This window comes from Sceloporus occidentalis, unplaced genomic scaffold, assembly GCF_023333645.1.
Source record: "Sceloporus occidentalis isolate IW3139 unplaced genomic scaffold, rSceOcc1.0.p SCAF_7, whole genome shotgun sequence".
In the NCBI taxonomy this organism is placed as follows: Eukaryota; Metazoa; Chordata; class Lepidosauria; order Squamata; family Phrynosomatidae; genus Sceloporus; species Sceloporus occidentalis.
The window spans coordinates 10,153,969-10,179,202 of NW_028316987.1; the positions used below are offsets into that span (position 1 = coordinate 10,153,969).

At 39.2% G+C, this 25,234-nt stretch overlaps 1 protein-coding gene across 1 annotated transcript in view; it reads left to right on the forward strand.

Annotated features, from left to right (window-relative positions):
• Positions 1-25,234, forward strand: part of LOC149309158 (uncharacterized) — a 40,568-nt gene extending 15,334 nt beyond the window's left edge. Inside the window, exons 10-24 of the mRNA XM_089531869.1 lie at positions 1,128-1,238; positions 2,137-2,178; positions 2,748-2,774; positions 2,881-2,976; positions 4,305-4,349; positions 6,066-6,146; positions 14,151-14,192; positions 15,891-15,918; positions 17,021-17,076; positions 18,213-18,347; positions 18,739-18,801; positions 20,067-20,135; positions 22,087-22,281; positions 22,654-22,775; positions 23,391-25,234. Coding sequence (XP_089387995.1) covers positions 1,128-1,238; positions 2,137-2,178; positions 2,748-2,774; positions 2,881-2,976; positions 4,305-4,349; positions 6,066-6,146; positions 14,151-14,192; positions 15,891-15,918; positions 17,021-17,076; positions 18,213-18,347; positions 18,739-18,801; positions 20,067-20,135; positions 22,087-22,281; positions 22,654-22,775; positions 23,391-23,586 — 1,308 coding nt within the window. The 3' untranslated portion in view covers positions 23,587-25,234. The remainder of the gene's footprint in view (positions 1-1,127; positions 1,239-2,136; positions 2,179-2,747; positions 2,775-2,880; positions 2,977-4,304; positions 4,350-6,065; positions 6,147-14,150; positions 14,193-15,890; positions 15,919-17,020; positions 17,077-18,212; positions 18,348-18,738; positions 18,802-20,066; positions 20,136-22,086; positions 22,282-22,653; positions 22,776-23,390) is intronic.

Sequence of the window (25,234 nt, forward strand, 5' to 3'; positions counted from 1 at the left end):
GCAGCCCTCCCCCAGGGTAACCAAGGAGGCATATCATTTTTACAAAATATCCCTCAAATGGTCTCTAGGAGTCATAGGGCCATTTTGCCACTTTGGGAGGCTCCCTGGGGCATTATAGGTCCAGCAGAAACCTTTTTAAATAGAGGAAGTAAACAGGATTACTCGTGTGTGTGTGTGCACGTGTGTGTTTGTATAGTTTTATTGGAGTTTTTTTTGTAGAGGGGATGCTGCACAGGGCTGCAGCCCTATTATAGTCTCCTCAGGAGCAAATTTGGCCTGCTACCTTCCTACTGTTGCCCACCTCTATTTTAGAGGGACACAACAGAATTTTTCAAACTTTATGTCATTCTTTTAAAAGTAACAAAAAGTAGTCATGCAATAAGTAACAATAATGAGTGAATTATTTTGTCACATTAACAGTGATGAATTACTGTTAAGGGGGGAGTTTGTAGTAAGTTACACAATGAAAGACTTTTAAAAAGTTACATTCCAAACTCTGAAGGCAACACATCTGGAGGATACCAGGTTGGCTAGATCATATGTTCAGATGTGCCATCAATCAAAGACGCAAGGGGTGAAAATGCAACTGAGACAGGATTCCTAAAACTGAATACAGGTGACCCTTGGTATCCACTGGGGTTTGGTTCCAAGTCCACCATTGAAACCAAAAATCCATGAATACTGAAGTCCTACTATAGACAATAATATAGCATTGTATTATATACAATTATATGCTGTCCCTTATATAAAATGTTACAAGAGACATAAACTGGGAAGAGTGAGGGGATAACAAAGCACGATGAAGATAAATTGCAAAAGGAATGCAATAGGAAATAATAGCTGTACTCCTTCTTTTGCAGGGACAAGTAAAATTTTGTAATTACTTTTGTAAAATTTTGTAATTACAAATCAAGATTGCTTTTTGGTAAAAAAAAATTATATATTTTCAAGCTGTGGATGGTTGCATCTTTGGATGTAGAATCTGTAGATACAGAGGACCGAATGTTATTTCCTTTTCCCCCCCCAGAATAATGGCTCTTATGGACTTCGTTTTGTTTTCGTTGCTTTGATTTGCTTTGTTTTGTTTTGGATCCGGCCCTGCTCATTCCCATGTTTTGTCACTACAGGGTGAAAAGGGTGAGACTGGCCTACAAGGCAATCCAGGACTGGTTGGAGAAAAGGGGTCTCGTGGTTCACCTGGTCCCATGGGACCCCCTGGACTACCTGGAGAAAATCAGGTGAGTGAGGAGCACTCCAGCCCAGAATGTGCACATCATTCTTTCCCTGATAGTCCTCTGGGTTTGGTAGCTTAGGGCAAGAAAGGTGCCAGGATACTGAACAAGAAGAAGCTTCCTCTTTGATTTTTTTTAACCTCTGGTTTTTAGACATTTAGACTACAAATATGAACCTGAAAACACATGAAAAAGTTCATGATTGCCTTTTAGGAGTAGATGGAAGGAGAAATTGTGCAACTCATTTCAATTGCTTCCATTCCTTTCCATCGATCCTTGCATTCCAGTTCCCCCACAAAGTTGTTTTTCAGTCTTCCGTTTCATCCCACAATGTCAGCTCCTTCTATGCTTCTTCTTACCAAAAGAGAAAATATATCTCATGCAGTGGGAGATGAATCTTAGTAACAAAACAGCTTTAATAAATATAAATAGATAGGTACAAAAATGTACTTAATTAGCATGGTTTATCAAAAATTTGTCACCCCACAAGTATGAAATTCTGGGAAAGGTCTGTACCACAGGCTTATAGACAAGGATGGGAAGCATGTGGCCCTCCAAATGCTTCTGGACTGCAACTCCCATCATTCTTTATCATTTACTATACTGGCTTGAGCGCTGGCAAGTGCAGTCTGGCACCATAGGGCCACATAGTCACCACCATTCCCTGATTAAGCACAACTTTAGTTGTACAGGGTTAGAATGGTTTGGACTGTAACTCCCAGAATCCCCAACCAGCATGGCCACTGATCATGCTAGCTGGGGTTTCTGTGAGTTATAATTTTTCCAGGTAATTTTCCAAGTTCTGACATTAACAATAAGGATGTGGCCTGTTTTGTTTTATTTTGTTTGTTTGTTTTTTGCATATTAATAGGTTTCATTTATGCTTTTGCTTTTCTTCTTGTAGTGCAATACTCACTCAAGACTTCTTGGGCCTCCAGGACCTAAGGTAAGTATCAAAGCTTGGATACCAAACCATACATGTGGCTGGTATTGGTACCTGGGAAGCATATTTGCTGGGACCCAACACTCCTGGCTTTTCCTTTTTACTGTCTAGGGTTTAGGGAAGGCCTTCAATTCAATATGAACTTGTGCATGCTCAATGGAAGCAGACCTCCTTTGGGGATGCCTGCACAAAATGTATGTGTTTAGCACCATCTTGAGAAAGGCCTAATGTGCATCTGCTGTCCAGCCTCCCTCTTCTATCCCCTGGCTCCACTGCCTGGCCTCACGTGTCCCCTCTTGCTTCTGTCTGAGTAGGTTGGGACTCCAAGAGGTGTCAGCATCTACTGATTTTGAAACATATACACTTTATCTAGTAGCTCAATAGTAGGAAGTTACAGGGAGCTTCCAAGGAGCCCTGGTGGCGCAGTGGTTAAATGCCAATACTGCAGCCACATGGCTGTGAATTCAATCCCAGGGCTCCAAGGTTGACTCAACCTTCCATCCTTTCATAGGTCGGTAAAATGAGTACCCAATTTGACCACCTGTTCATTTTTGGTTTGTTTTGTTTTACAGGGTGAAAAAGGGGACCCAGGAGAACTGGTGCGTAACTGTGTAAGCAGTACTCTTGTCCTTCGAGGCATAATGATAGAAAGGGGTCTATTTTTTCCTCTCTCTCTCTTATATCATTTATTCTGATTTCACACAGGATTGCCGTAGCTGCTGTGGAGAAGGCAGAACTGATACACATTTCCCTGGCTTCCCTGGCTCATCTGACTCCTGGGTGCCTTTTAACTACCATGAGGTACTTCTGGAGACATTTGTGTCCCATTAAGACAGAACTTGGAAACATTACTTTTTGGGATACAGCTCCAATATTTCTACTTAGGGGAATTGTAATCTCAAAAGAAAATGATTACTGCAGTGTCTAAAGAAACTTTACCGAACTTTGCTTTTATCCTAGGGAACCACGTTGCACTATTTACAAATACAGTGGACCTTAGTATCCATTGGGATTTGGTTCTAGGACCCACTCCCAATGGATACCAAAATCCATGGATGCCCAAGTCCCATTATATACAATGGGGTAGTAAAATGGTGCCCCTTATATGAAATGGCAAAATTAAGATTTGCTTTTGGAAATTTATATACATTTCAAAAATATTTTCAAGCTATGGGTGGTTGGATCTGTGAATATGGAGGGCCAGCTGTATACAAGCAGAGCATAGTGGTAGTAAATAAACATCCCTACAGCTGGCAGCAAATTGTCTGAACCAGAATCAAAATCCCATAGAGGAAGTTGGACAGTCTAAACTTCCCAAGTCTACTGTCTTAGGACATTACTAAATGCAGCTTTTAAACTACTATTACACGAAGAAAGAAGAAGCTTTGGTGACCCATATTTGCTCTGTCCCTGACCCATCCTTTTTCATTGATGGTGAAAACCTGTCAATTTCCTGGCAAGTGCTCAAGTCCCAAGATGTGAAACATCTCTCCTGGGCCAGTTGCACAATTGCTAGTCACGTGTTGTCAGTGTCCTATCTTCTCCCCATCCCCACTCCTCCTTGGTATTCCCAGCACCCTGTTTACTTTTATTTATTTGTTTTCTATTTGTTTTCTGTTTTTTAAAACTTCAATCACACCCACAAAGCTTTGGAAATGTGTGGGGAAAGGTGAGGGGGGGTTAAAACAACCTGAAGGCATGCTGGTTTGGGCATAAGGTAGAGAGGCAGGGTTAAAGGAGAGCCGGCAGCAGGGTGCGATGGAGGCAGCAGCCCTATTCACACAATTGAGAGGAGGAAGAGTGATGGCTTCTCTACAAGCTGTGTATTCATGTTTTCTTTTTACTATCATGACTGCTGCAAGAATCGGGATCATACAGAAAAGTCCTCAGTATATAGGCAGAAACACATATTGATATGTATGTGTTAAAAAAATAGCACCATGTTGGGTCTTTTAGCGTGGATTAATAAAGCTTTTCAATATGAAAAGAGCAACGTAGGGGAAAGTAAGCGGAACTTAAAAAGGAGTTTTAAAACGTTATAAATCAGCAAGATTTATACTCAGTTATTTACTCATAATAACTGGGAGCTGAGTTTGCACCTTTCTCCCCTCTCCTTCATCTTTCTTCAGAACGGCAAAGGAAACACAGAGTTATATGGTGCAGTTCTCAATCATGTAAGTCAGTTCCAGCTTTGCATCTTTTCCTACAATTCCTGGTTTGATTTTGATTTTGCAGTCTCTAAAAATTTATATCCAGAACCCTCAGAATGGTTTTTAGGATGGGAGGGCACTCAAGTTTAGCAGGCAGATCATTAAGAATTTGGCATTCTTGCATATGTTTTTATACAATAGTAAAAACATAATACAGTGAATAATAATAATAGCAATAATAGCAACCAAAGCAATTAACAAAGTCACTACAATGAAAACAATGTCAAAATAATAAGAGGAATGTTGTACAATTGTTTAAAGCATAAAATTAATGTATCAAGGAATGTGGATAATATATAAAATTGTATTAAGCAAAATACAAAGATAGCTGTAAACAAGGACATTTCTGAATGCAGGGTAACCAGATGTCCTCCTTTTCTAGGACATTTCCTACATTTCAACCTTCTGTCCAGGAGGAATTCCAAAATGTCCTCCATTTTCAGCATGACTAAGAAGCATTAACTGAAAGTTATATTAGTGAAGCAGAGTTTCCAGTTCTGTCAGATCTGAGCCTATTGTATTCTTTGGCAAGCTATTTACCAGCATTTCCAGACCAGATCTTGGAAATCGTGCTTTGCGTTTTGGGTAACAATGGTTACAGTATACGTTATTTACAGTATACCTTTTTAGAATAATGAGTAACATTTCCTGTTACTCTTAAAACCTTGCTTTAGAGTCATTTTAACTTGCATTTTCAAAGTGTACAAAATAATAATTCTAAAGGGTTGAAAATTATTATTATTATTATTATTATTCCTTACCCACCTCATACCAAGACTCAAGGAGGGGTACAACATAGGTCAAAACACGTCCAATTGAAACACTGAAAAACACTGGTAAAATACATAAAGATAGAACATATTAAGTCATCCAGCATAATTAAAATATCCTAATTTAAAATTCACAGCTTGAAATTGAATAGGTAGGCCAGCTGGAAAAGATAAGTAATACTCTTTTAAATTCAGACTGCATTTTTAGCTGTTGAATCTCTTTCGCAGGTCATTCCATAGTCTAGGGGTGGCTAATGAAAAAGCCCTCTGGCTGAGAGTTGCTAGTTTACGCTTAGCCGGTTGAAGTAAATTCCCCTAGAAAAGCAGTTCTCAACTTGTGGATCGCGACCCCTTTCACAGGGGTCGCCTAAGACCATCGGAAAACACATATTTCCAATGATCTTAGGAACCGAGACACTGCAATTTCATGGTTGGGGGTCACCACAACATGAGGAACTGTATTAAAGGGTTGTGGCATTAGGAAGGTTGAGAACCATTGCTTTAGAGCAGTGGTTCCCAACCTTCCTAATGCTGTGACCCTTTAATACAGTTCCTCATGTTGTGGTGACCCCCAACCATACAATTATTTTCATTGCTACATGCAAATATGTGTTTTCCAATGGTCTTAGACGACCCCTATGAAAGGGTTGTTCGACCCCCAAAGGGTTCCCGACCCACAGGTTGGGAATCACTGCCTTAGAGGATCTGTAATAGTAACAAGCAATGCAACGAGTTACTCTTCCAACAGTGAGATGCTATACCACGTTACTTTTATAAAAGTAAGTAGCAAGGATCTAAGCTCTAATCCAAACAGTGGAATAAATGATGGGAAATATTCAGTGCTACCAAAATTGAATTTCAGCATTTCTCTCTAGATAACACCTTCTGTCTCTTTCTGCCTCACATCTAGGGTCCTCCAGGTCCCCCAGGAAGTCCTGGCCTGCCTGGCCCCCCTGGCCCTCCTGGACCACCAGGTGTCCTTTACCTCAATGTAAGTGATCCCACTCTTCCACTCAGTATTGACAACACTCAGCTAACTGGCATGAATGCAACTATGAACCAATAAGAAAAGTGGAAGCAGACTGCAACCACATTATTCTTGAAGGGTGCCTTATGGAATATCTGGGACCTAGTTCTTCATTTATTAGGTGGTATCAACTAAATGTCACATATCTATTTGAACAGACAGCTGCTTTTATTAAGTAAAAGAAAGCTCAAGGTCTAACATTAGTGCTGCTTGAATGTTGTTAATGCCTAGAGCAATAGTTTTCAAACTTTGTTCAGGGGAACGCTGAGATTCCTTGGAAGCTTATCATGAAATGATCAGTAGTGACTCTTCTCTGAAAGGCAATTATGTCTAGCCTTTTACTACAGAACTGGAATGTGCTGCCACAACATAATATTGGGTGTGTTTGAGTTCAAGTGAGGCAAAACCAAGGTCCAACAGGTCTGTCCATGCTTGAAGCAAGTGTGTGTTTGAGTTGGAGGATATGGAAAACAGGAGAGGACATTTGGTGAAGGAGGATCTGGACAATACTCCCACCAGGGCTTCAATAGGCCAGACATTATTAAGAGTCTATGGCATCATTGGTCCCCAGGAAGGCAGATTGTTGTATGTTTATCCCAAAGGGAGAAGTCAGAGGTCAGGTCAGTACCCTGCCCTGTATTAGTAGCAAAAGTTGCCTTTCTCAGTTATGAAGTACAGCAGCATGTGATGAATCTCTTCTTTTTTTTTTTTTATTATTATTATTTTTTTCCGTTTAACATACATAAAAAACAGCTATGCACATGATTTTACAGAGTTACATATATATCATATATACACTCTCCATATAATGTTCTTAATTCTATCTTCCTTCTTCTTTCATTCCCTTTTCATGCTAACTTTTATTTTAATAGCCGGATTCGAAAAATATTATTTCCAATTTCACATCCGTACCTCAGGATCATTACACTTAAATAAATTGTTGTATAACAGATTTCATGTTCTATAGACATATTGACATTAAATTTCAACAAATGGTAGATATTAAGTTATCTCTAATCCTTACTTTCATATCTCGACATCTATATACCTTTGAATTTGTATCTAAACCTCCTCGTTAAACCATTTAGCTTTGCAAAATTGTATAACGGGTTCCCAATCTCCTTCTACTTTATCCACGTTTTTCTGTTTTATATAGGCGGAAAGCTTATCCATCTCCATTGATTCTATTAGTTTCTGGAGCCACAAGTCCAGATCCGGCATAGTATTGTCCTTCCAGAATTGAGCTAACAGTATTCTAGCAGTTGTGATCATGTATAAAAGTATTCTTCCAAATTTTTTCTGTATTTCTTGTGAAGTTTTATTAATCATATTCAGGAGGTAAATTTCAGGTCGAAGTTCAAATTTTATCTTTAATATATCTTCAATCATTATATGAATTTGTTTCCAAAATCTTTTAAGTTTGGGACATCGCCACCACACGTGGAACCAGGTGCCTCTTGCTTCTTGGCATTTCCAGCAAGAATTTGACTTCTTTTTATCAATTAAGGCCAGTCTGTTCGGAGTAAGGTACCACCGGTTCTCCATTTTCCAAAAGTTTTCTTTCAAATTTTGAGATAAGGTAAATTTTTTTGTCTTTTCTCTCGCATTTCTCCAGCTTTCTAGGTCTATGGTGTTCCCACAATCTGAAGCCCATTTAATCATGGCGTCTGAAATCAAATCTTGTTCTTGGTTCACCTTTAATAAAAATTTGTAGAGTTTAGACGTTTTTTTATGATCTTCATCTATTAGAATTTTATCAATTTCTTCCAATTCTGTATTTACTCCAAGCAAGTTCTGGTCCATCTTGAATCGTTCTTTCAATTGGGTATATAGAAACCAATTTGTTTTCTTGCCGGATTCTTCAAGTTCCTCCTGTGTTTTCATTGATTGAACCCCCTCCAGTGATTTTGTTAGTAGGTCGCCATAATTCATCCAATTGTCTATTTTTCCCCATCTTCCAAAGAATGCTTCCTGTGTTGAAACCCAAAGCGGAATTTTCCTGTAGATTTTCTTTTGTATTTTGTCCCAAGTTTTAAGAAGTGATTTCCTGATCTCATGTTGCGTAAATTCCTTATGGATTTTTGCCTTCCCATAGCAGAGATATGCATGCCATCCAAATCTATTATTAAAACCTTCAATTTTTAATATGTCTTGTTTCTCTAATTTAACCCAGTCGGAAATCCAATTCAAAATATTCGCTTGGTAATAAAGCTCCAAATTTGGTACTCCTCCTCCTCCATCTTCCTTTTGACGAGTCATCGTTTTCCACCCTATTCTAGATTTTTTCCCATTCCATAAAAAGTTCTTTATGTCGTTATTCCATTGTTTAAATGTGCTTGGATTAATTGAAATTGGGATTGATTGGAACAGAAAGTTTATTTTTGGCAAGAGCATCATTTTTAACGTTTCAATTCTACCTGATATTGACAAATCCAGTTTTGCCCATTTTTTCAAGTCTTTTTTCATCTCGTTCCAAAGTTTTTTATAGTTGTTCTCATATAACTCTGAGCTTTTGTTCGATATCCAAATACCTAGATATTTTGTTTTTTTCTTAATTTCACAGTTGGTTTTCTTTTTAATTGACTGATCTACTTGTTTTGATGTGTTCTTAGTTATAATTACTGTCTTTTCCCTGTTTATCTTAAATCCTGCAACTGCACCAAATTTCTCCATTGTTTTGAACACGGTATCAATTTGTTCAATAGGATCATTCAGGATCACCACCAGATCGTCGGCAAATGCCTTTAGTTTAAATTCCGATCCTTTTATTTTAATTCCTTTAATTTCTGTGTTGCTTCTAATCTTATTAGTCAGAACTTCCATTACTGTTATGAAGATAAGTGGAGATAGAGGGCATCCTTGACGTGTGCCTTTAGTTATCTCAAAAGTTTGTGATTTTCTTCCGTTAATGATTAGCTGGGCTTTTTGATTCGTGTATACTTTTTGGATCCAATTTAGAAAATTTGCCCCTACATTCATTTTCTTGAGAACTTCAAATATAAACTTCCAATTTACGTTATCAAAAGCCTTCTCTGCATCTGCAAAGATTAAGGCTAGTTGATCTCCTTTGTTTTCTTCATAATATTCTAAGATGTTAATTATTGTCCTTATATTATCTTTCATATGTCTGGATGGTAAAAAGCCCGTTTGGTCATTATTGATGTAGTCTGATAGAATTTTTTTAAATCTGTTGGCCAATATTGATGACAAAATTTTGTAATCTTCATTTAACAAGGAAATCGGTCTGTAATTCGACATCTCAGATTTATCCTTAGATTCTTTAGGGATAAGCGTAATGTTAGCGTTTTTCCATGTTTCCGGCATATCATTGATATTGATTTCATTTAAAGTATTTAGTAAAGGTATTTTCAGTTCATCTTTGAATATTTTGTAATAGGTTGCTGAGAAACCGTCCGGGCCTGGGGTTTTATTTGGTTTCATTCTACAAATCGCTTCGTCAATTTCTTCCAATGAAAAGGCAGCATTTAAAATGATTTGTTGAGTCTGGGGAATTTTTTTTATCTCTTGTTTTTCTAAATAATCTAGTATGTGTTGTACAGGAATGTCATCTTTTTTATATAAATTCGAGTAGAATTTAAGAAAAGCTTCTGTTATTTCTTTCTGAGAGTGAATTATTTTATCTTCCACTTTAATCTCTGAGATCCTGTTTTTTTCTCTTTGTTGTCTCAATTTGTTTGATAACCACTTTCCTGATTTGTTCGCAGTCTCAAAGTGTCGTTGTTTTACTAATTTCATTTTTTTTGCTATTTGTCTTGTGATTTCTTTATCAAGTTGATTTTTCCAAAATTTAAGTTGTTTATCCAATTTGTCATTTGTCGGATCCTTATTCCGTTTACTCTCTAATTTTTGGATTTGTTCTTCTGCATTCTTCAGTTCTTGATTCCATCTTTTTTTCAGTTCGCTCCCTTTCTGTATCAAAAAACCCCTCATAACAGCCTTGCCTGCGTCCCAAACTGTACTCATAGAGACTTCTCTATTCGCGTTTTCTTCAAAATAATTTTTCAAAATTTCTTTTGCTTTTGTCACCAATTCTTGATTGTTGAGTAGGTAATCATTTATCCTCCAATTAAATTGTTTTTCATTTTGCCAGATAGTCATCACCAACAAATTATGGTCTGATACCATTTTTGGGAGAACATCGATGTTTTTCACTGTTGGGAAGAGCGTCTTGGAGATCAAGAACATATCAATCCTTGAGGTAGATTTGTGGGAATCTGAAAAATATGTATGGCCAGGATCACTTTGGTAAATACTTCTCCAGACATCCCCAAGTTTCATCTCTTCTTGAAATGTAAAGAAGGTAGATGGCAATTTACCCTGATTTTTCTTTATTTTCTTCCCTGAGGCTCTGTCAAGTTGAGGATTTATCACAGCATTCCAGTCTCCAAGAGCAATTATGTTATCGTAGTCTTCTTGTCTGATCAGTTCATTTAACTTTTTATAGAATTTATGTTGGCTTTCATTGGGCGCATAAATACCTACTATTAGGTATTTCACATTGTCTACAATAATTTCAACTCCAATATAGTGACCTTTATTGTCTTCAAAAATTTTGCGTGCTGTTATTTTATCCTTAATATACATAACGATTCCACTTTTCCTCTTTTCATTCAGAGCTGTAAATGATTGGCCCAATTTGAAATTTCTCAAATATTTTTGGTCTTTCCTTTTTATCTTTATCTCTTGCAAGCATATTAAATCGAGTTTCTTTTTAGCTAGATAATGAAAGATTTTACTGCGTTTAAATTTAGAATTCAAGCCTTTTACATTCCATGTACCTATTTTAAATGACATTCTGAATAAGAATAAGTTTGTTTTAATTAATTATATTACTTAATTCAGGAGCTGAAGCTCTTCTTCAGTTGTTGCTTTTTCCTTTTGAGTTAGAAATTCTTCTTTTTGATTCTCTAATTCTTTCTTCCTCTGTGCTTCTTCTTCTTCTCTTTGTTTCCTTTCTTGTAGTCTTGTTGACATTTGTCTTTCTTCTTGAGGTTCTTTTCCTCTCTCAGCTTTTACCTTTTTTAAGAAATCTCTTGCCTTCTGTGTGGAGTTGATCCTGAACCTTTTTTGTTTATATAACACTGAAACTCCTTCAATCCTATCCCAGGAATAGGGAATATTCTTTTTTGTTAGTTCTTGAGTTAGGAATTTATATTCTTGACGTCTTTTCAATATCTCTATGGGCACATCTTTAAAAATCTTAATTTGCACATCTTCTATCGTTAATTCCGTTATGTAACTTTTTTGCAATATTTCGTTTCTCCATTTCGTGCCTAAAAAGGCTACCACCACATCTCTCGGAAGTCTTTTTTCCCTAGCCACAATTGAATTCAGGCGAAAGATTTTGTCAACCGCTGCTCCCATTTCTGCTTCTGAGATATCGATAAAGCTTGCCAAAGCCAGTACTATTTTATCATAAAGGTCTTCTTTAATTTCTTCTGGAACGCCTCTCAGTTTTAAACTCCGTTCTCTATGTCGGACTTCTTGATTCAGCATTTTTATTTCTAAAGCCTTATATTTTTCTTTCATTTCTTTAGATGATTCTTCCAGCTCCTCAGTTTTTATTGCTAGTTTTTTTGTTTCTGTCTGCAATCCTGAGATATCCTTAGTTATCTTATCAAGTTTTTTCCCAAATGTTCCCAGTTCTCTTTGAAGGTCTTCTTTAGTTTCCTCCCTAGAAGCTTTATATTCCTTTCTCATTTCCTCTCTGAATGTGTTAAATTGCTCCATAAATAGTTGAGCCGTTGAGTCTGTTGGTTTAGTTGGTTTTTCAGATGCGTCTGAACCTCTTCTCACCGCGGTTGTATAAGCTTGCGTCACCTTTTTCGATCCTGCAGCCATTTCTCACACTCCTTTTGAGCAAATCCCAATGTTTAACAATTAACTCCCTAACTGGGAGGAAATTACAGAATAATGAAAATATATCTATAGACTATATATATATATACACATAGGTAAATAACTCTAAGGATTTGTGTAAATGTTAATTCCTTTATCTCCCCAATTAGTTTAACGTGAATGTTATCTCCAGAGCTCCCAAAAGCTTAACTTAACTTATCTTATTCTAATAACAAGCTACGACAATTCTTTTTATAAATGACTATTCATTCATTTACTTTTAGAGATAATATGCTCCTGTTATCCTTCAAATTGGTCAATAAATGTCCCCAAGAGGGGAAAAAATAACTTTTTTGCAAACCGCACAAAGTTCAAATCTTTAAAAAAAGAAAACAAATCCAAAATCAGTTATCATGCAAATTCAGCCACTATTCTTACTTAACTCCCTGTAATTAGGTTACAAATCGCTTAATTAGTTTTGAGTCCTAAAATTGCTTTTAAAAGTAGTATTTTAGGGATGTTATGGTGTAACAGTTTTTATATTCCTCCGTTGTCTCGTCCCCTGTCCTCTTTCCGTTGTTGCCTTTCTTGGGAGATAGGGAAGATCCAGCAGTCTTATTTTTAGATTCCACTATAGCCACCTTACCTCCACATAGAGGCAAAAAAAGACGATGAAAAAGGAGAATGAAAAAAAAGAAAAAAAAAAAAAAAAGGCCCCAACAGCCAAAAAGAAAAGTTTTGGAGTAGATCCGGTGTCTCCTCCCCCGTCCTCTTTCCGTCGTCGCCTTTCTTGAGTATTTGGTAATATAACCTTGCTTGAATAGTTAACTTAAAGGTTTTCCTTTAATTTCACCCTTTAATTCCACTGCAAACTTTTTTTTGCTTCATAACACATATAAAATTAATTATTATAAATTTTGTAAGTCATTGGTGTCTCCTCCCCCGTCCTCTTTCCGTCGTCACCTTTCTTGATTATTTGGTAGTATAATCTGGTAATGTTTCAAAGTCTCTTTTGTCTTCCCCTCCTTCCCCTCTTGGTTCAGTCATATATTAAAGTTGATTAAATTGGATTAGAGGGTCTAGCAATGTTTCTTATATGGTCCTCCTTGTAGTTTAAATTAGTTAATTAGGGTTGTCCACTAATTATATTTCCATCGTTTAAACTGTTGCTTTGTAGCTCCTTTCCTCTGGCATTTCAGCTTCAAATCGCCATTTTGTTGTCCTTCCCCCTTAGCTTACTCTCTCTCTCTTAGCAAATTCAAGCAAGCGTTTTAATTTTGAGTGGATGCTTCCCAAGGTTTTTTAAATATTATGGCGTTTCTGCAGTTATTTTACCCTGTCCATGATTGACTCAGATCCAATTTCGGTTATTACAAGCAGAGCCTCCTCTTTAAACTGCTTTTAAAGCCGATCCTCTCTGGGGGCGGCTTGTCTTTTAAATTTTGTCGGGAGGCGCTGCTTTATCAGGAGGAGGTTTGTTTTGATCCAGATTTTTGTATTTAAAGTCCTCCGAAACTCAATGAAAAGGGAGGGAAGATTGCTAAATGAAAGTTATCTTTTATCAGTTCTTTCTTAAAATAAGCGGCAGGCAGAGTTCAGAGCCAAAATGGCGAGCAAGGCAAGCCCCGGCTGCTCTTCGGATTCAGCAACCGTCCGTCGCCATACCCCCACAAGGAGCCCCTGGCTCGGTCGATGCAGAAATCCCCCTTCGAGCCCCGTTCTCTGGCTCCCTCTCGGAGTCAGATTAGGCAGGGATTCCTCCCTGCTTGGCTTGCCTTGAAGATCACTGTGACGAGCCCGTCTGCTAGCGACCTAACACTCAGCCATCACCGCCGGGAGTCCCGTGATGAATCTCTTCTGAATAGTGTGTATAACAACAGGAAGCAGAGATTGAAATTTTTACTTTTTAACATTTTAATATGACTGACCATGCTAGAAGGGGGGGATTCAGGGAACTGTGTTTTGTATCTAATATGAACACTCTTGATAAAAAGTGAGGAGAATCTCATGCCCTTCTGCTTCAACCTGTATTTCAGCCCACCCACCTCTACTTTTGGGGGCCTGATTTGCCCTATGGTTTTTATCTCCAAATGATATTTCTCTTTCCAGAGAGTGTATCCTGTCCCACCAAGGCCTCATTGCAAGCAGCCGGTAAGTTTACAGGACCAAATGAATGCTTCTCCCTGTCCTGAAAGACAACTTAAAAAGTGTGCCCCAGGCCCAGAAGAGATGGTTTCACAAGGCAAAGCCCTCTGAGTGAAAAGAATCTAGCCCTGAACAGAGCACTGGGAGATGGTTGTGCACTTTTCCCTTCAGAAATGCTCTTGTTTGCTGGCTGTAGACCAGCGATAACAAATGTGTGGCCCTCCATGATGTTGCTAGACCACAAGTCCTATCAACATTCACTAGGTTAACTACAGTTGATGGGAGTTGCAGTCTGCTAACATCTGGGGGAACATATTTTCTTTACCTCTACATCTTCCCTAACCTGGTACCCTCCAGATGTGTTTGTCTACAACACTCATGATCCCCAGTCACAATGGCAGTCCATCCTATCTTAAGGGTACTACATCTTGGAAGGTTGCAGATGGTTCTGCAGAATATGTTGAGCTGTTTTATCAACTGGAGTACATTGTCACTTTGCAGTAAAAGGATTTAGCACAGAAAATGATACAAAGAGAAAAGTTATCCCATTCTCATGCTGGTATAGATTCCCTCTTACCCAGCTTCTGTTGACATTTTTATTGTTGTTTTGAGAGAAAAGAGACTTTAGTGTTTCACTCGCAGAGCTCTCATGTCCCATTCAGTTTGACTTTTAGGATGCTTGTGCCCTATTTCAGGGGATGGTGTTCAGCACCTTGGATAACTCCATTCAAGTTCAGGTTAAAGTATGGAATGGATTCACTACTCAAATAACCTGGCTGCCTCTACTTCTGGCATCTGGAATTCTGATTGACAAGCCATGCCATTGGCTTTTCTTCCTACAGTGTTCCAAGATTCTTTGGATGCGAGTTGTACAGATGAACGATTTCTATAAAATATACTGTTCAGCTTCGATTTATAGTAGGAATACCCAGCCTGGAGACACATATATCTCAGATGCTCTCTGTGTGGCCCCTGATACCAGCAGAACTCCACATACCTTTCTCCTCAAAATGAAAATGTTACTTTTTGAACTAAAATATGCAGAATCCTCCCAGGGGATGGAGGATTCTGGGAGTTGTTGTTTTTAGAAAAGGGTTTTCTACTTCTGTTCATCAGCAGGGCTGTGAAAGTGGTGGTGGAATGCTGTCCCCTACCTTCTGAGATTGCTCTTTTCCTGCTGCTAGTAGCTGCAAATTGTTGGGAATGGGTGTGAGCTGAGATGTGAAAGTGGGGAGTACAAGCTTTATGTGCATGTTTGCAAGTGCACTGAGGTGTGAGTGGGGTACAGGGTTGTGTACGAAGGTTTGCAATGCCCCTGGTTCCCAGCTGACATTAGATGTGGCCCCAGGGCTGCTTGTACCCCTCTCAGTGCTGAATAGTTTGTTCACCTCCAGTGTGCAGACACAATATAGGGTCATAATATCAAGTATAAACAAACATTGACAGTACCTTCGACAAAATCGCTGTTGCCAATGTCAGGACCCAAGAGGCTCCCCTTATGCAGGGAAGGGAAGGAAACAGCCACAGCAGTTTACAGAGTCCCTTGCTCAACAAGTGTGATTACTTGTTTAAATCAGCCTCATTGGATTCCATTTACCAGTGGGCCCCATCCTGCACTAGGAATAAGTGCTTCTACATGTATCATTAATAGATACAACTTTCCTGATGAGATGGTGTTCATTTTTCTGTTTATGTTTCTTCCAGGTGTCCCAGGACCCAGCTGTGGATTCAGGTACAAGCCCATTTCTCTCTTTATTTGGAACAGGCATATCACATGTTTCTAGTCTCAAACAATCTTGCAAGCCTTTCCTAGTCCTGCATGCATATATTGGGGTTGACCATTTAGCAGCTGGCCTGGTCATTTGTCTTCTGCAACTATGTAGTCTGTCTGAAAACTAGTGCTATTGGTGGGACTGTGCTGGTAAAAGGCATTAAATAAGGAGGAGGTGTTGTTGTCTGCCAGCCATTCTGATTTCCAGATTTGGTTTTAGATGCCTTTTCTAGAAAGAACTAACTTTCTCTGCATAGGAATGAAGTAACCATATAAGTTACTATGGCAAGGGGGGTGGATTTCCTGCCCCAAGGACACTGCAGGGGTTACAAAAATTGCCAAGAAAAGAAGGGAAAAAACCAGCTTGAAAGCTGAGAAATGAGATGGCAGCCAAGTTTAAATATTTTAAGTGATGCCATTTAGAAGATGCAGCAAGCTTGTTTTCTGCTGTTCCAGAGAGAAAAGTATGAACCAGTAAGTTCAATTACAAGAAAAGAGATTCCACCTAAGCATTAGGAAGAACTTCTTTACTGTGCAAACTTCTCAACAGTGGAATAGACTGTCTCAGTGCACAGTGGACCTTCCTTCTTTGGAGATCTTTTAGCAGAGAAGTTGGATGGCCATCTTTCTGGAGTGCATTGTGTATTTCTCCATGACAGGGATTGAATTAAATGGCACTTGTGGTCTCTTCCAGTCCTATGAGTCTGCGATGCTATGAAAAGAAAAGGGAAATCCTAGAAGTGGCCAGAACTCCACTTCTGGTTTTGAAAAATTGATTTTTATGTTAAACATTGTGTCCTTCCCAACCAACAACCTATTTAAAAAGGTAAATTGTCACTCCTTGATATTTCCAGGGGAGATACCTCATCTTTATTTGGGGCTAGAAGAAGAATGGCCTATGAAGCCAGGAGAGGTTGAAGCCTCCACAAACCACCAGGAGAGGGGAGTCTATGTATGGCTCTAGTCACACTTTACTTATCCTTAGTTTACATCTTGAAGACGTAGAATGCAGTCTGTTTTGGAGGAGAGGAAATGTTAATTTTGTCCTGTTTCTGCTGTGCAGATGATACTGAGCAACCTCTGAGGGATTCTTCTATTGTAAACCAGTATGGAGTTAAGGTATGTTGCTCTGTGTGGTTGTTGTTGTTTCAAATCTCCCCCCTCAATATTCTGGGATAAAGAGCTGTGTATCTGCAGAGAGCATTTTCTATTTTCACCAAAGTCCTGGATTTATTGGATTAGAAAATCCAAGGCTTCCTGCTCAGGAGAAGATGCGACTCCCTGGCAAGCAAGACACTTGGCAGGTTTTGGTGAGCCCTGGTTTTAAAGGGAGACTACTTGTATAGGAAGAGTGGTTATATTGCATCTTTGCTCCAGTGTACCTAGGTAGGATACACACTTCACTTGATTCCCACTTAAGCTTCTCTGCAACCTTGTGAGTTAGGTCAGACTGAAAGTAAAAGAAAGAGTTCCTGGCCCAAGATCACCCAGCTGTTTGCCTGTTAGGTACCTACTTCTCCTAGAATCCTCCACCTGGTAAACCTAAATAGATCCGTGGACACACAAAAAAAATGGAAAAGCAAAAAAGAAGGAGACTTCTAAGCTATTTTTTTATTTGAAGACTCCAGACTGATAGTTTTAGACTCAGTCTTTGGATCCCTCTAGATATTTTGAGCTATAGCTTCCATCAGTGTCATGCATTGTAGCCAATAGTCAGGAATGTTGTGAGATCTGGTCCAAAACTTCCAAGAAATATGGGGGAAATGCCATTTCAAAAATTCAGTAAATTGAGGAAGGCATTGATTTCCAAAACACACAAGCAGATTTCTGCAACAGAAAACCAGCCACTTTTGTTTATCAAAGGAGAAAGTGTATCATCCTTTTTAAATGACTTCAGCGATCTGGAAAAAGATGGGTTTTCTTCAGGTTGTTTTTTGTTTGGAAACAGAAATGAAAACTATTAGAACTGGTTTGCTAGCATGGATCAACATACAGCAGGGTGCATTTCTGAATCTGGTCAGTATGGGTGTGTAGGTGGCTTTCAGCACCACCATAATAACCATCTGCATTTCACTTTACAAAAAGGGATGGATATTGGAAATTTTGCTAGTATTACAAACTACCGCATTAAGATTGTTACAGTAAAATCTACCATCTCTGAACTCAAGGATATTTTTTTTTTAAATCCACACTTCAGCCTAGATGAGTTTGGGTAATATTTCCTTAAAAGTAATTCTTTCTTCCCTGTTTTGTAGCGCACCTCCTGGATTTTCAAGTCAAAAGAACTGATGTTCAAATCTGCCTCTTCTGTTCCTGAAGGCAGCTTGGTCTATGTCAGCGAAGAGAGTGAAGCTTTCTTCCGGACCCTCAAGGGATGGAGCAAGCTTTTGGTAGGATTTTGTTAGGATACTAAACTACTTCATTTGCTGGGGGGTGGGTAGTATTGACAGAATTTGATGTATGAGAAATCAAATCTCCCTAAAACCTCTGTGATTCTGTAGTATTGTAGTATTTCTCAGTCAAGTTCTCCCCCCCCCCCCCCCCCGGCTGAGAGGCATCTGGTTGACTTTTATATGAACTAGGATACCAAACTACTTACTCCTCTGGTCAAATGCAGCAAGCATCCTACCCCACCCACCCCAAATTGACACAGGGAATTGTTGAGTCTTCACAATGTGGCTTGGCTCACTTGTATGAGTTTCCTGGCACTGCTGACTGTGATGGCAAAGTCTGAGAACAAGTGCTCATTTATACATTTCTGCCTCTTATTACTTGATTCAGTTAGAGGATTCGGAGACTTATTTGGCTGGAGATGACCCTTCAGTGTCTACAGAGAGAAATCAGGTGAGGACTTTCCCCAGCTTCTGAAGCTGTGCCAATACCTGTTTGATTTGTTGTATTTTATCAATATTGGTCTTGTGTTTGCAAGAAATGGCTTAAATGTTTTGCACAGGGAGAAAGATAAGTAGCCCCCCAACCACTCCAGCCAAAGAGCGAAAAACTTAGCAGCATTAAACCCATTTAGGTCACCCAGTTGGACAGCAAAATTAACTGTTGGATAAAGTAATAATATGATGTAATAACTCAATACCTTTGGGTGTAAAGAATTACCCATTTGTTAGCTTGCTTGCTTATTTATTTATGCATTTATTTGTGAAATGTCTCCTCTGTGTACCAGGTTCTCCCCTGTGTTGGTGGAGAGGTGCAAATGTACTGAGAGCCAGAGAACTATGCCTGGGGATACTATGCAGCCTTCCCCAATATGATGCTTTCCATATTGATTCAGCTCCCACTATCCCACCCAGCATGGCTAGGTCTATGGAGAGCATCAATTTGGAGACATTTAGTTCCCCACTTTATTCTCCTCAAGATGCTCTCGATCTCAATAGACGAGAGGGTAGGCTGGGCACAGGGAGAAAATATTGTGTTCTAGTCTTAGGATGCATATATTTTAAGAACTCATTTTGAAATATTTATACAACATTTGTATTAGACAGATTTGTGGTGAGGCTCCACAAATAGGAAATTTTATGTTGTCATTTTTGTTGAAAATATGAAAAGGTTTGTTGTTGTCAACTGCCTTCAAGTTGTTTCTGACTTATGGCAAGCCTATCACAGGGTTTTCTTGGAAAATTTTGTTCAGAGGGGTTTTTTTCTGAGTCTGGAGAGTGTGACCTGCCCAATGTGGGTTTCATGGCTGAGTGGGGCTTCAAACCTCTTCTGAGCATAAGCAGCATATCTCACTAACACTCAAAAGCAACAACAGTCCATCCCTGTACAGTTGTGCTGAAGCAATAGGGCTTCCAGGAGATTATGCTGATAACTATGAGCCTAGAGACAACTCGTTGTGTTTGGCAAGAATCCTTAAGCCTTGGTGTGTCTCGGAGTTGAGGAAGTTATTTTTGGACAGCATGGCCATGTAGATTGCAGATTCTGGGAGCTATAATCCAAACATAACTTTCCCAGCTCTGCCAGAGACTAAAGTGTGTTGGGGGAGAGGTGCAAATGTGCAAACAGATATAATGTTACAGTCTGTAGTATCCTACCTTCAATAAAAAGGTAGGATCTAAAACTTCTGAATACATAATAAATTAAGCCTGTTTCTCTAGGCCCAAAGCGATGAAAGCCAAGCAGCAGTCCAGAGTGCACCAACCAAGATCTCCCATAGGATACCTTCAGTAAGTTCAAGCAGAGATGCATATAAAGGAGTCAAATTGCTAGCATAACTCTTTACAACATGTGTGTGTTTCAGACAAAAAATCTGGTTAGTGACTGGTATCTAGTTAGTGACTTTGGAGCAGGGAAAGCAGAGGGAACAGCCAAAAAGGAGACAGGCAAGGCCATTTCATAGAGGTAGAAGAACTTTCTATGAACTGTAGATTAGCTTATTCCTTTTACAAGGCTTCTTTTTTAACAGTACGTATTTTTATTCTTTTAATAAGGAATCTATTTTAATATTCTAACAATTTCATTCTGTTTTAATGTATCATTTTTCTATGTTTTTAATTGTATTATTTTTAAATGTTGTGAAGTAACTCTGAGTCCCAGTTCTAGGAAAAGAATGGGATACAAATAAATATAATAATATTAATAATAATAATTTTAAGTTTCTAGACGTGAGCAATAGGAGAGCTGGCAATTCTAGAGAGGCCTGAGCAGAAGATGGGAAATTATATCTATGCTTCATGATTGTCCTATAGTATTTTTATCTTTTCACTCTTTTCCTTTCAGTTTTCTTCCTATAGAACAAAGCTTTTTCTGCTTTAGAGCAAAGCCATATCACTCCTTAAATGTTTAAGACCAAGCTCTTGGGTAGAACAATACCACAAATTTAAAGCTGCTTGAATATGGTGTAATGGTCTTGGCTTCTCTGAAGAACCATGGGGCTATTTTTGTGAAAGTGAAGAAAATAATGTGGCTTCCAAGCAGCCTCCCAAGACTGCCTTTGTAGGTCCCGGGATCCTTTTTTTAAAAAGAAGTTTGAAATAAAATGTTTTTGCCCCTAAATGCTTCCTGGAGACATGGGAGCAATTTCACAACTTTTTTTTTTAGTCTCAAGAGAGGCCATTTTGCTGTTCCTATTGAAAAGGGGGCCTTTTCTGGGTCTAATGGGGTGACAGAATAAACCCCAGTTCTTCTGACAATTGTCTACCCTGGTTTATACAGATAACTAAATTTGCTTTTAATTGTTAATAGAGAGCCAGCTTGGTGCAGATCTGAAAAGGCTGTAGGTGAAAGCTGATCAAGGAATCATTCACACTTATGTTTTTGAGCTGAATAGATCCGGAACACGTGATCGATGCAAATCAATCGAAATTCACACTACATTTGCCATGATCGAAGCTGTCCATGGCAATTTAACCCTGTTGACATTCACATTACCATTTGTATTGATTTAAAATGGAGCCGACATTTCGATCTTTCTCAGTTTTTTTTAACTGCCAATCAAATGATGCGCATCTATGTCACACTGTTTGGGAGAAATCCCCCCTCTGTCAGCCTCGGAGGATGGCGATGGCAAGCCCCTCTGAACAACCCCTGCCAAGTAACTCCCAGGATAGGTTCACCTTGAAAAATGACCCCTAACCCCAACCCCCACTGATAGGGTTTCTTTTTAAATGTCAATCAAATCATGTGTACCTTTGTCATACTGATGATGCCAATATTTAAACCACTGTCTACTGCGACCCCACAATAGCAAACATGTGCATAAGCTGTCAATTTTTTTACGTACACCGTCTAATGATGTTCCCAAGAGAACCACTTCCCTGGCTTTGGATCTGGCTTTGGCTGGCAGAGAGAAAGCACCTACCCTGCACATGAATCCCTCCCTTCCTGTGCTCTGATTTGATCAACAGCAAATTCCCATTTGTGGCTGGTAAAAAAAGACTGGTTCTTTTGAAAAGATGTGGTAAAATCCCCAGTTCCAAAAGAACAGGACCAGCACCAAGTCTTCTCACTCCCAGTGTGAATGACCCTGAAATAACCCAGTTTCCACGCTGGGTTATTTCATAGTATGAATGGCCCTGAAGTAGACATTAGGTGTTGTTTTGGTTGACCTACACCACCTGTTGAATCATTTCCTCCTTATGTATGATATAATTATATAGTATCTCTTCACTTTTCCAGATCCGTCTAGTGGCACTCAACACCCCTCTCACTGGTGCCATGAATGGGATTGCCGGCATTGACCTTCAGTGCTATCGGCAGTCACAGGAGGCAAAGCTACATGGAACCTTCCGGGCTTTCCTGTCCTCATCCACTCAAAGCCTAGCCTCAATCGTGAAAAGAACTGACAGGGGTCTGCCTATTGTCAACCTTAAGGTTAGTGACAAAATGTTAATGACTTCTTATATATGGGAGACAGCCATCCTTCCTTCTTATACTACTGCTTAAAGAAGCGTATGGCAATTGCCTAGCACTTACCCAACTAATTCTGATACCTGACGCCATTACCAAGCAAATGGATTAACAGTTTCTAAATGACTCTCTAGAAGTTACTTCTGCTACAGGAAAAATGAAGGCATTTTGACATTTGAAGTATCCTAGCTTGCATGCATTTTGTATTTTACTGTAGGTTACAGGACAGTTCATTTTATATGTTGCACCTTACACACTAAAATTCTGGGACTTGGGGCTACAAAACAATAGAGTACCACCTATGTATTGGTTTTATAAGTATTACTTCTGTTGTAGGGCCAACTATTGGCAAAGAGCTGGAATTCTCTCTTCAGTAAAGATGGCACTTCTAACTTCAATACCATGAGGTTCCCCATCCACACCTTCAGTGGGCGCAATGTCATGATGGATTCTACATGGTGAGCATGGGGCAGGGGGAAAAACACCCATGTTTCTGACATTCTCTATCAATATAGATAGATTCCATAGGTCAATAAAATGAGTGTGCAGTTTGTTGGTGGAATTAACTGACATGTTGTATAGGGCTTAGAGAGTGCTTAAGTGCATTGATAAGCAATATAGAAATTTACTTGCTATTGCTATCCTAAGCTCTTACCCAAATTAGTGGAAAGCAATCAAAAGGGAACAAGTCATTTTGTCAACACTACAAAAAATGGTATTAAGTTACTTTTCAAACGCTCTAGGCAATAATAGGGACAAATTACATTTTAAAAGTTAAACTCTTTCTGAGTTATTGGGGCAGCTTCATATTTAAATACAGAGAACTGTTGACATCATTGCTAGTTTGGCCACTGGAACTATAGATGGAGAGCACAAAGAGAACAGATGGATCTCTTCTTGTGTGGTGCAGCTGGTTTGTCTTCGAGTCTCATCTAGCCTGTTAAGTGAGTACCAGAGCTTGCACACTTCTGTAGCTTTTTGGTTGGTCTTAATAAAGGAATTGCTAAAATTTAGGTTTTGGGTTTTACTCATCATGGCTTTGTTGTTTTCTTTATTACTGTTTTCATGTTTAGGAAATACAAGTCAGCTTGGCATGGCATTAAACAACGGGGAGGCCAGTCACCAAAGCAAGACTGTCAGGACTGGAGAACAGCATCCAGCCTGGCAGAAGGATTTGCCTCACCTCCAGCTGCAGGCAAGTTCCTCACAGAGGACAGGCGTAGCTGTTCGGATTCCCTGATTGTTCTGTGTGTAGAAAATACCTTCTGATATTTACATGGATGGAGAGGACAACATAAGATGGACAAGGGTCACCAGAAGGGTCTGCTTGCTGCAAGATGAATGAAAGAGAAACCATACGCTAAGACAGTCAAGTGGAAAACTCAGAAACTCATCTCTCCACACCATCCTGGGAACAGATGTTTGAGAAGTGGCCTAGTTATTATGTGTTTGTTGTCTGAATCACAGCAAGTTTCCTGCTGTGAAGAAATGGCACCTCATAGTGGCCAAGTGCAAAATGGTGCTCCTTGTCCCTTTGGCCTCAGCGCAGAGGTAGATCTCCTCCTGTAAAAAAGGAAAATATTTGCATGTTCTTTGTATGGCAAAAGAGGGGGGAGGCGCAAAGGGATTATCAGGCACAGAAAATTTAATGTTCAGTGCCTCATATAATTTTTGCAATAAGAACCCAAACTGACAGGGAAAGGTAATTGTCCAGCTGCTGGCACATTTAGAATGTTTGCAATCATACAACTGTTAACTGTGTAGTTAATCTCTATAGCTTGGAGGCATTGTGTACAGATCAGCTAGGCAAACTCCTTACACTAGAAATATAACCTACATCTGTCATATTGAGAATGGAGCAAGCTTGTTTTCTGCTGCTCCAGAGATTAGGACACGGGGCAGTGGATTCAAACTACAAGAAAAGAGATTCCACCTCAACCTTAGGAAGAACTTCCTGATGGTAACAACTATTTGACAATGGAACATGCTGCCTCAGAGTATGCTGGAGTCTCCTTCTTTGGAGGTTTTGAAACAGAAACGGGATAAGCATCTTTCAGGCAGGGCTTTGATTGTGAGTTCCTGCATGGCAGAGAGTTGAACTAGATGGCCCTTGTGGTCTCTTCCAATGCTATGATTCTATAATTTAAAGCATTCCTGGTATATCTAGATTTCCCTTGAGAAGGACCAAGGAAGGAAGTTCCACAGTCACCCTACTCTAGGCAACTTGTTCCATTCTTAAACTGAATTTGTAAAGGTTCCCCTCTGAAGAAACCTGCCAATAACTATGATAGGTTCATCTTAGGATCGCCATAAGTAAAAAATGACTTAGAGGCACACAAAACCGACAAAGAACTGCACTGTTACATGCAATCCGTAGATTAGCAGCTATGACTAGCTTCAGACGTGGAATGGGGGAATCTTTCACATCTTCCTTACAATTCCCCAAGCTTCCCCGCACTGTTCATATTCCTGGAGGGTTAAAGGATTCAGACCACTGCTGGAAAGCTTCTCTGAGGGATTTTTGACAGATGAGCTACTTTACAGTGAGTGTGTTAAATGTACCCTTCTCCACTTCCTTTTTTCACCATCAGCAGGAGAGAACTGTGGAAAGAATGGGATGACCTTCACTTATTCCCTGCAAATGCTACCCCAACACACACAAAATGCACCTTCACTTTAACTAGCACATTTGGTTTAGGGAAACCAGAGCTTGTTTCGTGCAATATGTGTTTGGTGTAAGCCAGTGCTGTGATCTTAACAGCCATACTGGACCAGTTAGCACAGTAATGTCCACATGTCACAAAGAAGCCTGAAATGTGAAATGTCTCTTATGTGAGGATCATATCACTGACATGGACTGAGTTTGCTGATTCTAATACTGTTTTATCAAGTTATTTTCACTATTAAAATTGGTATG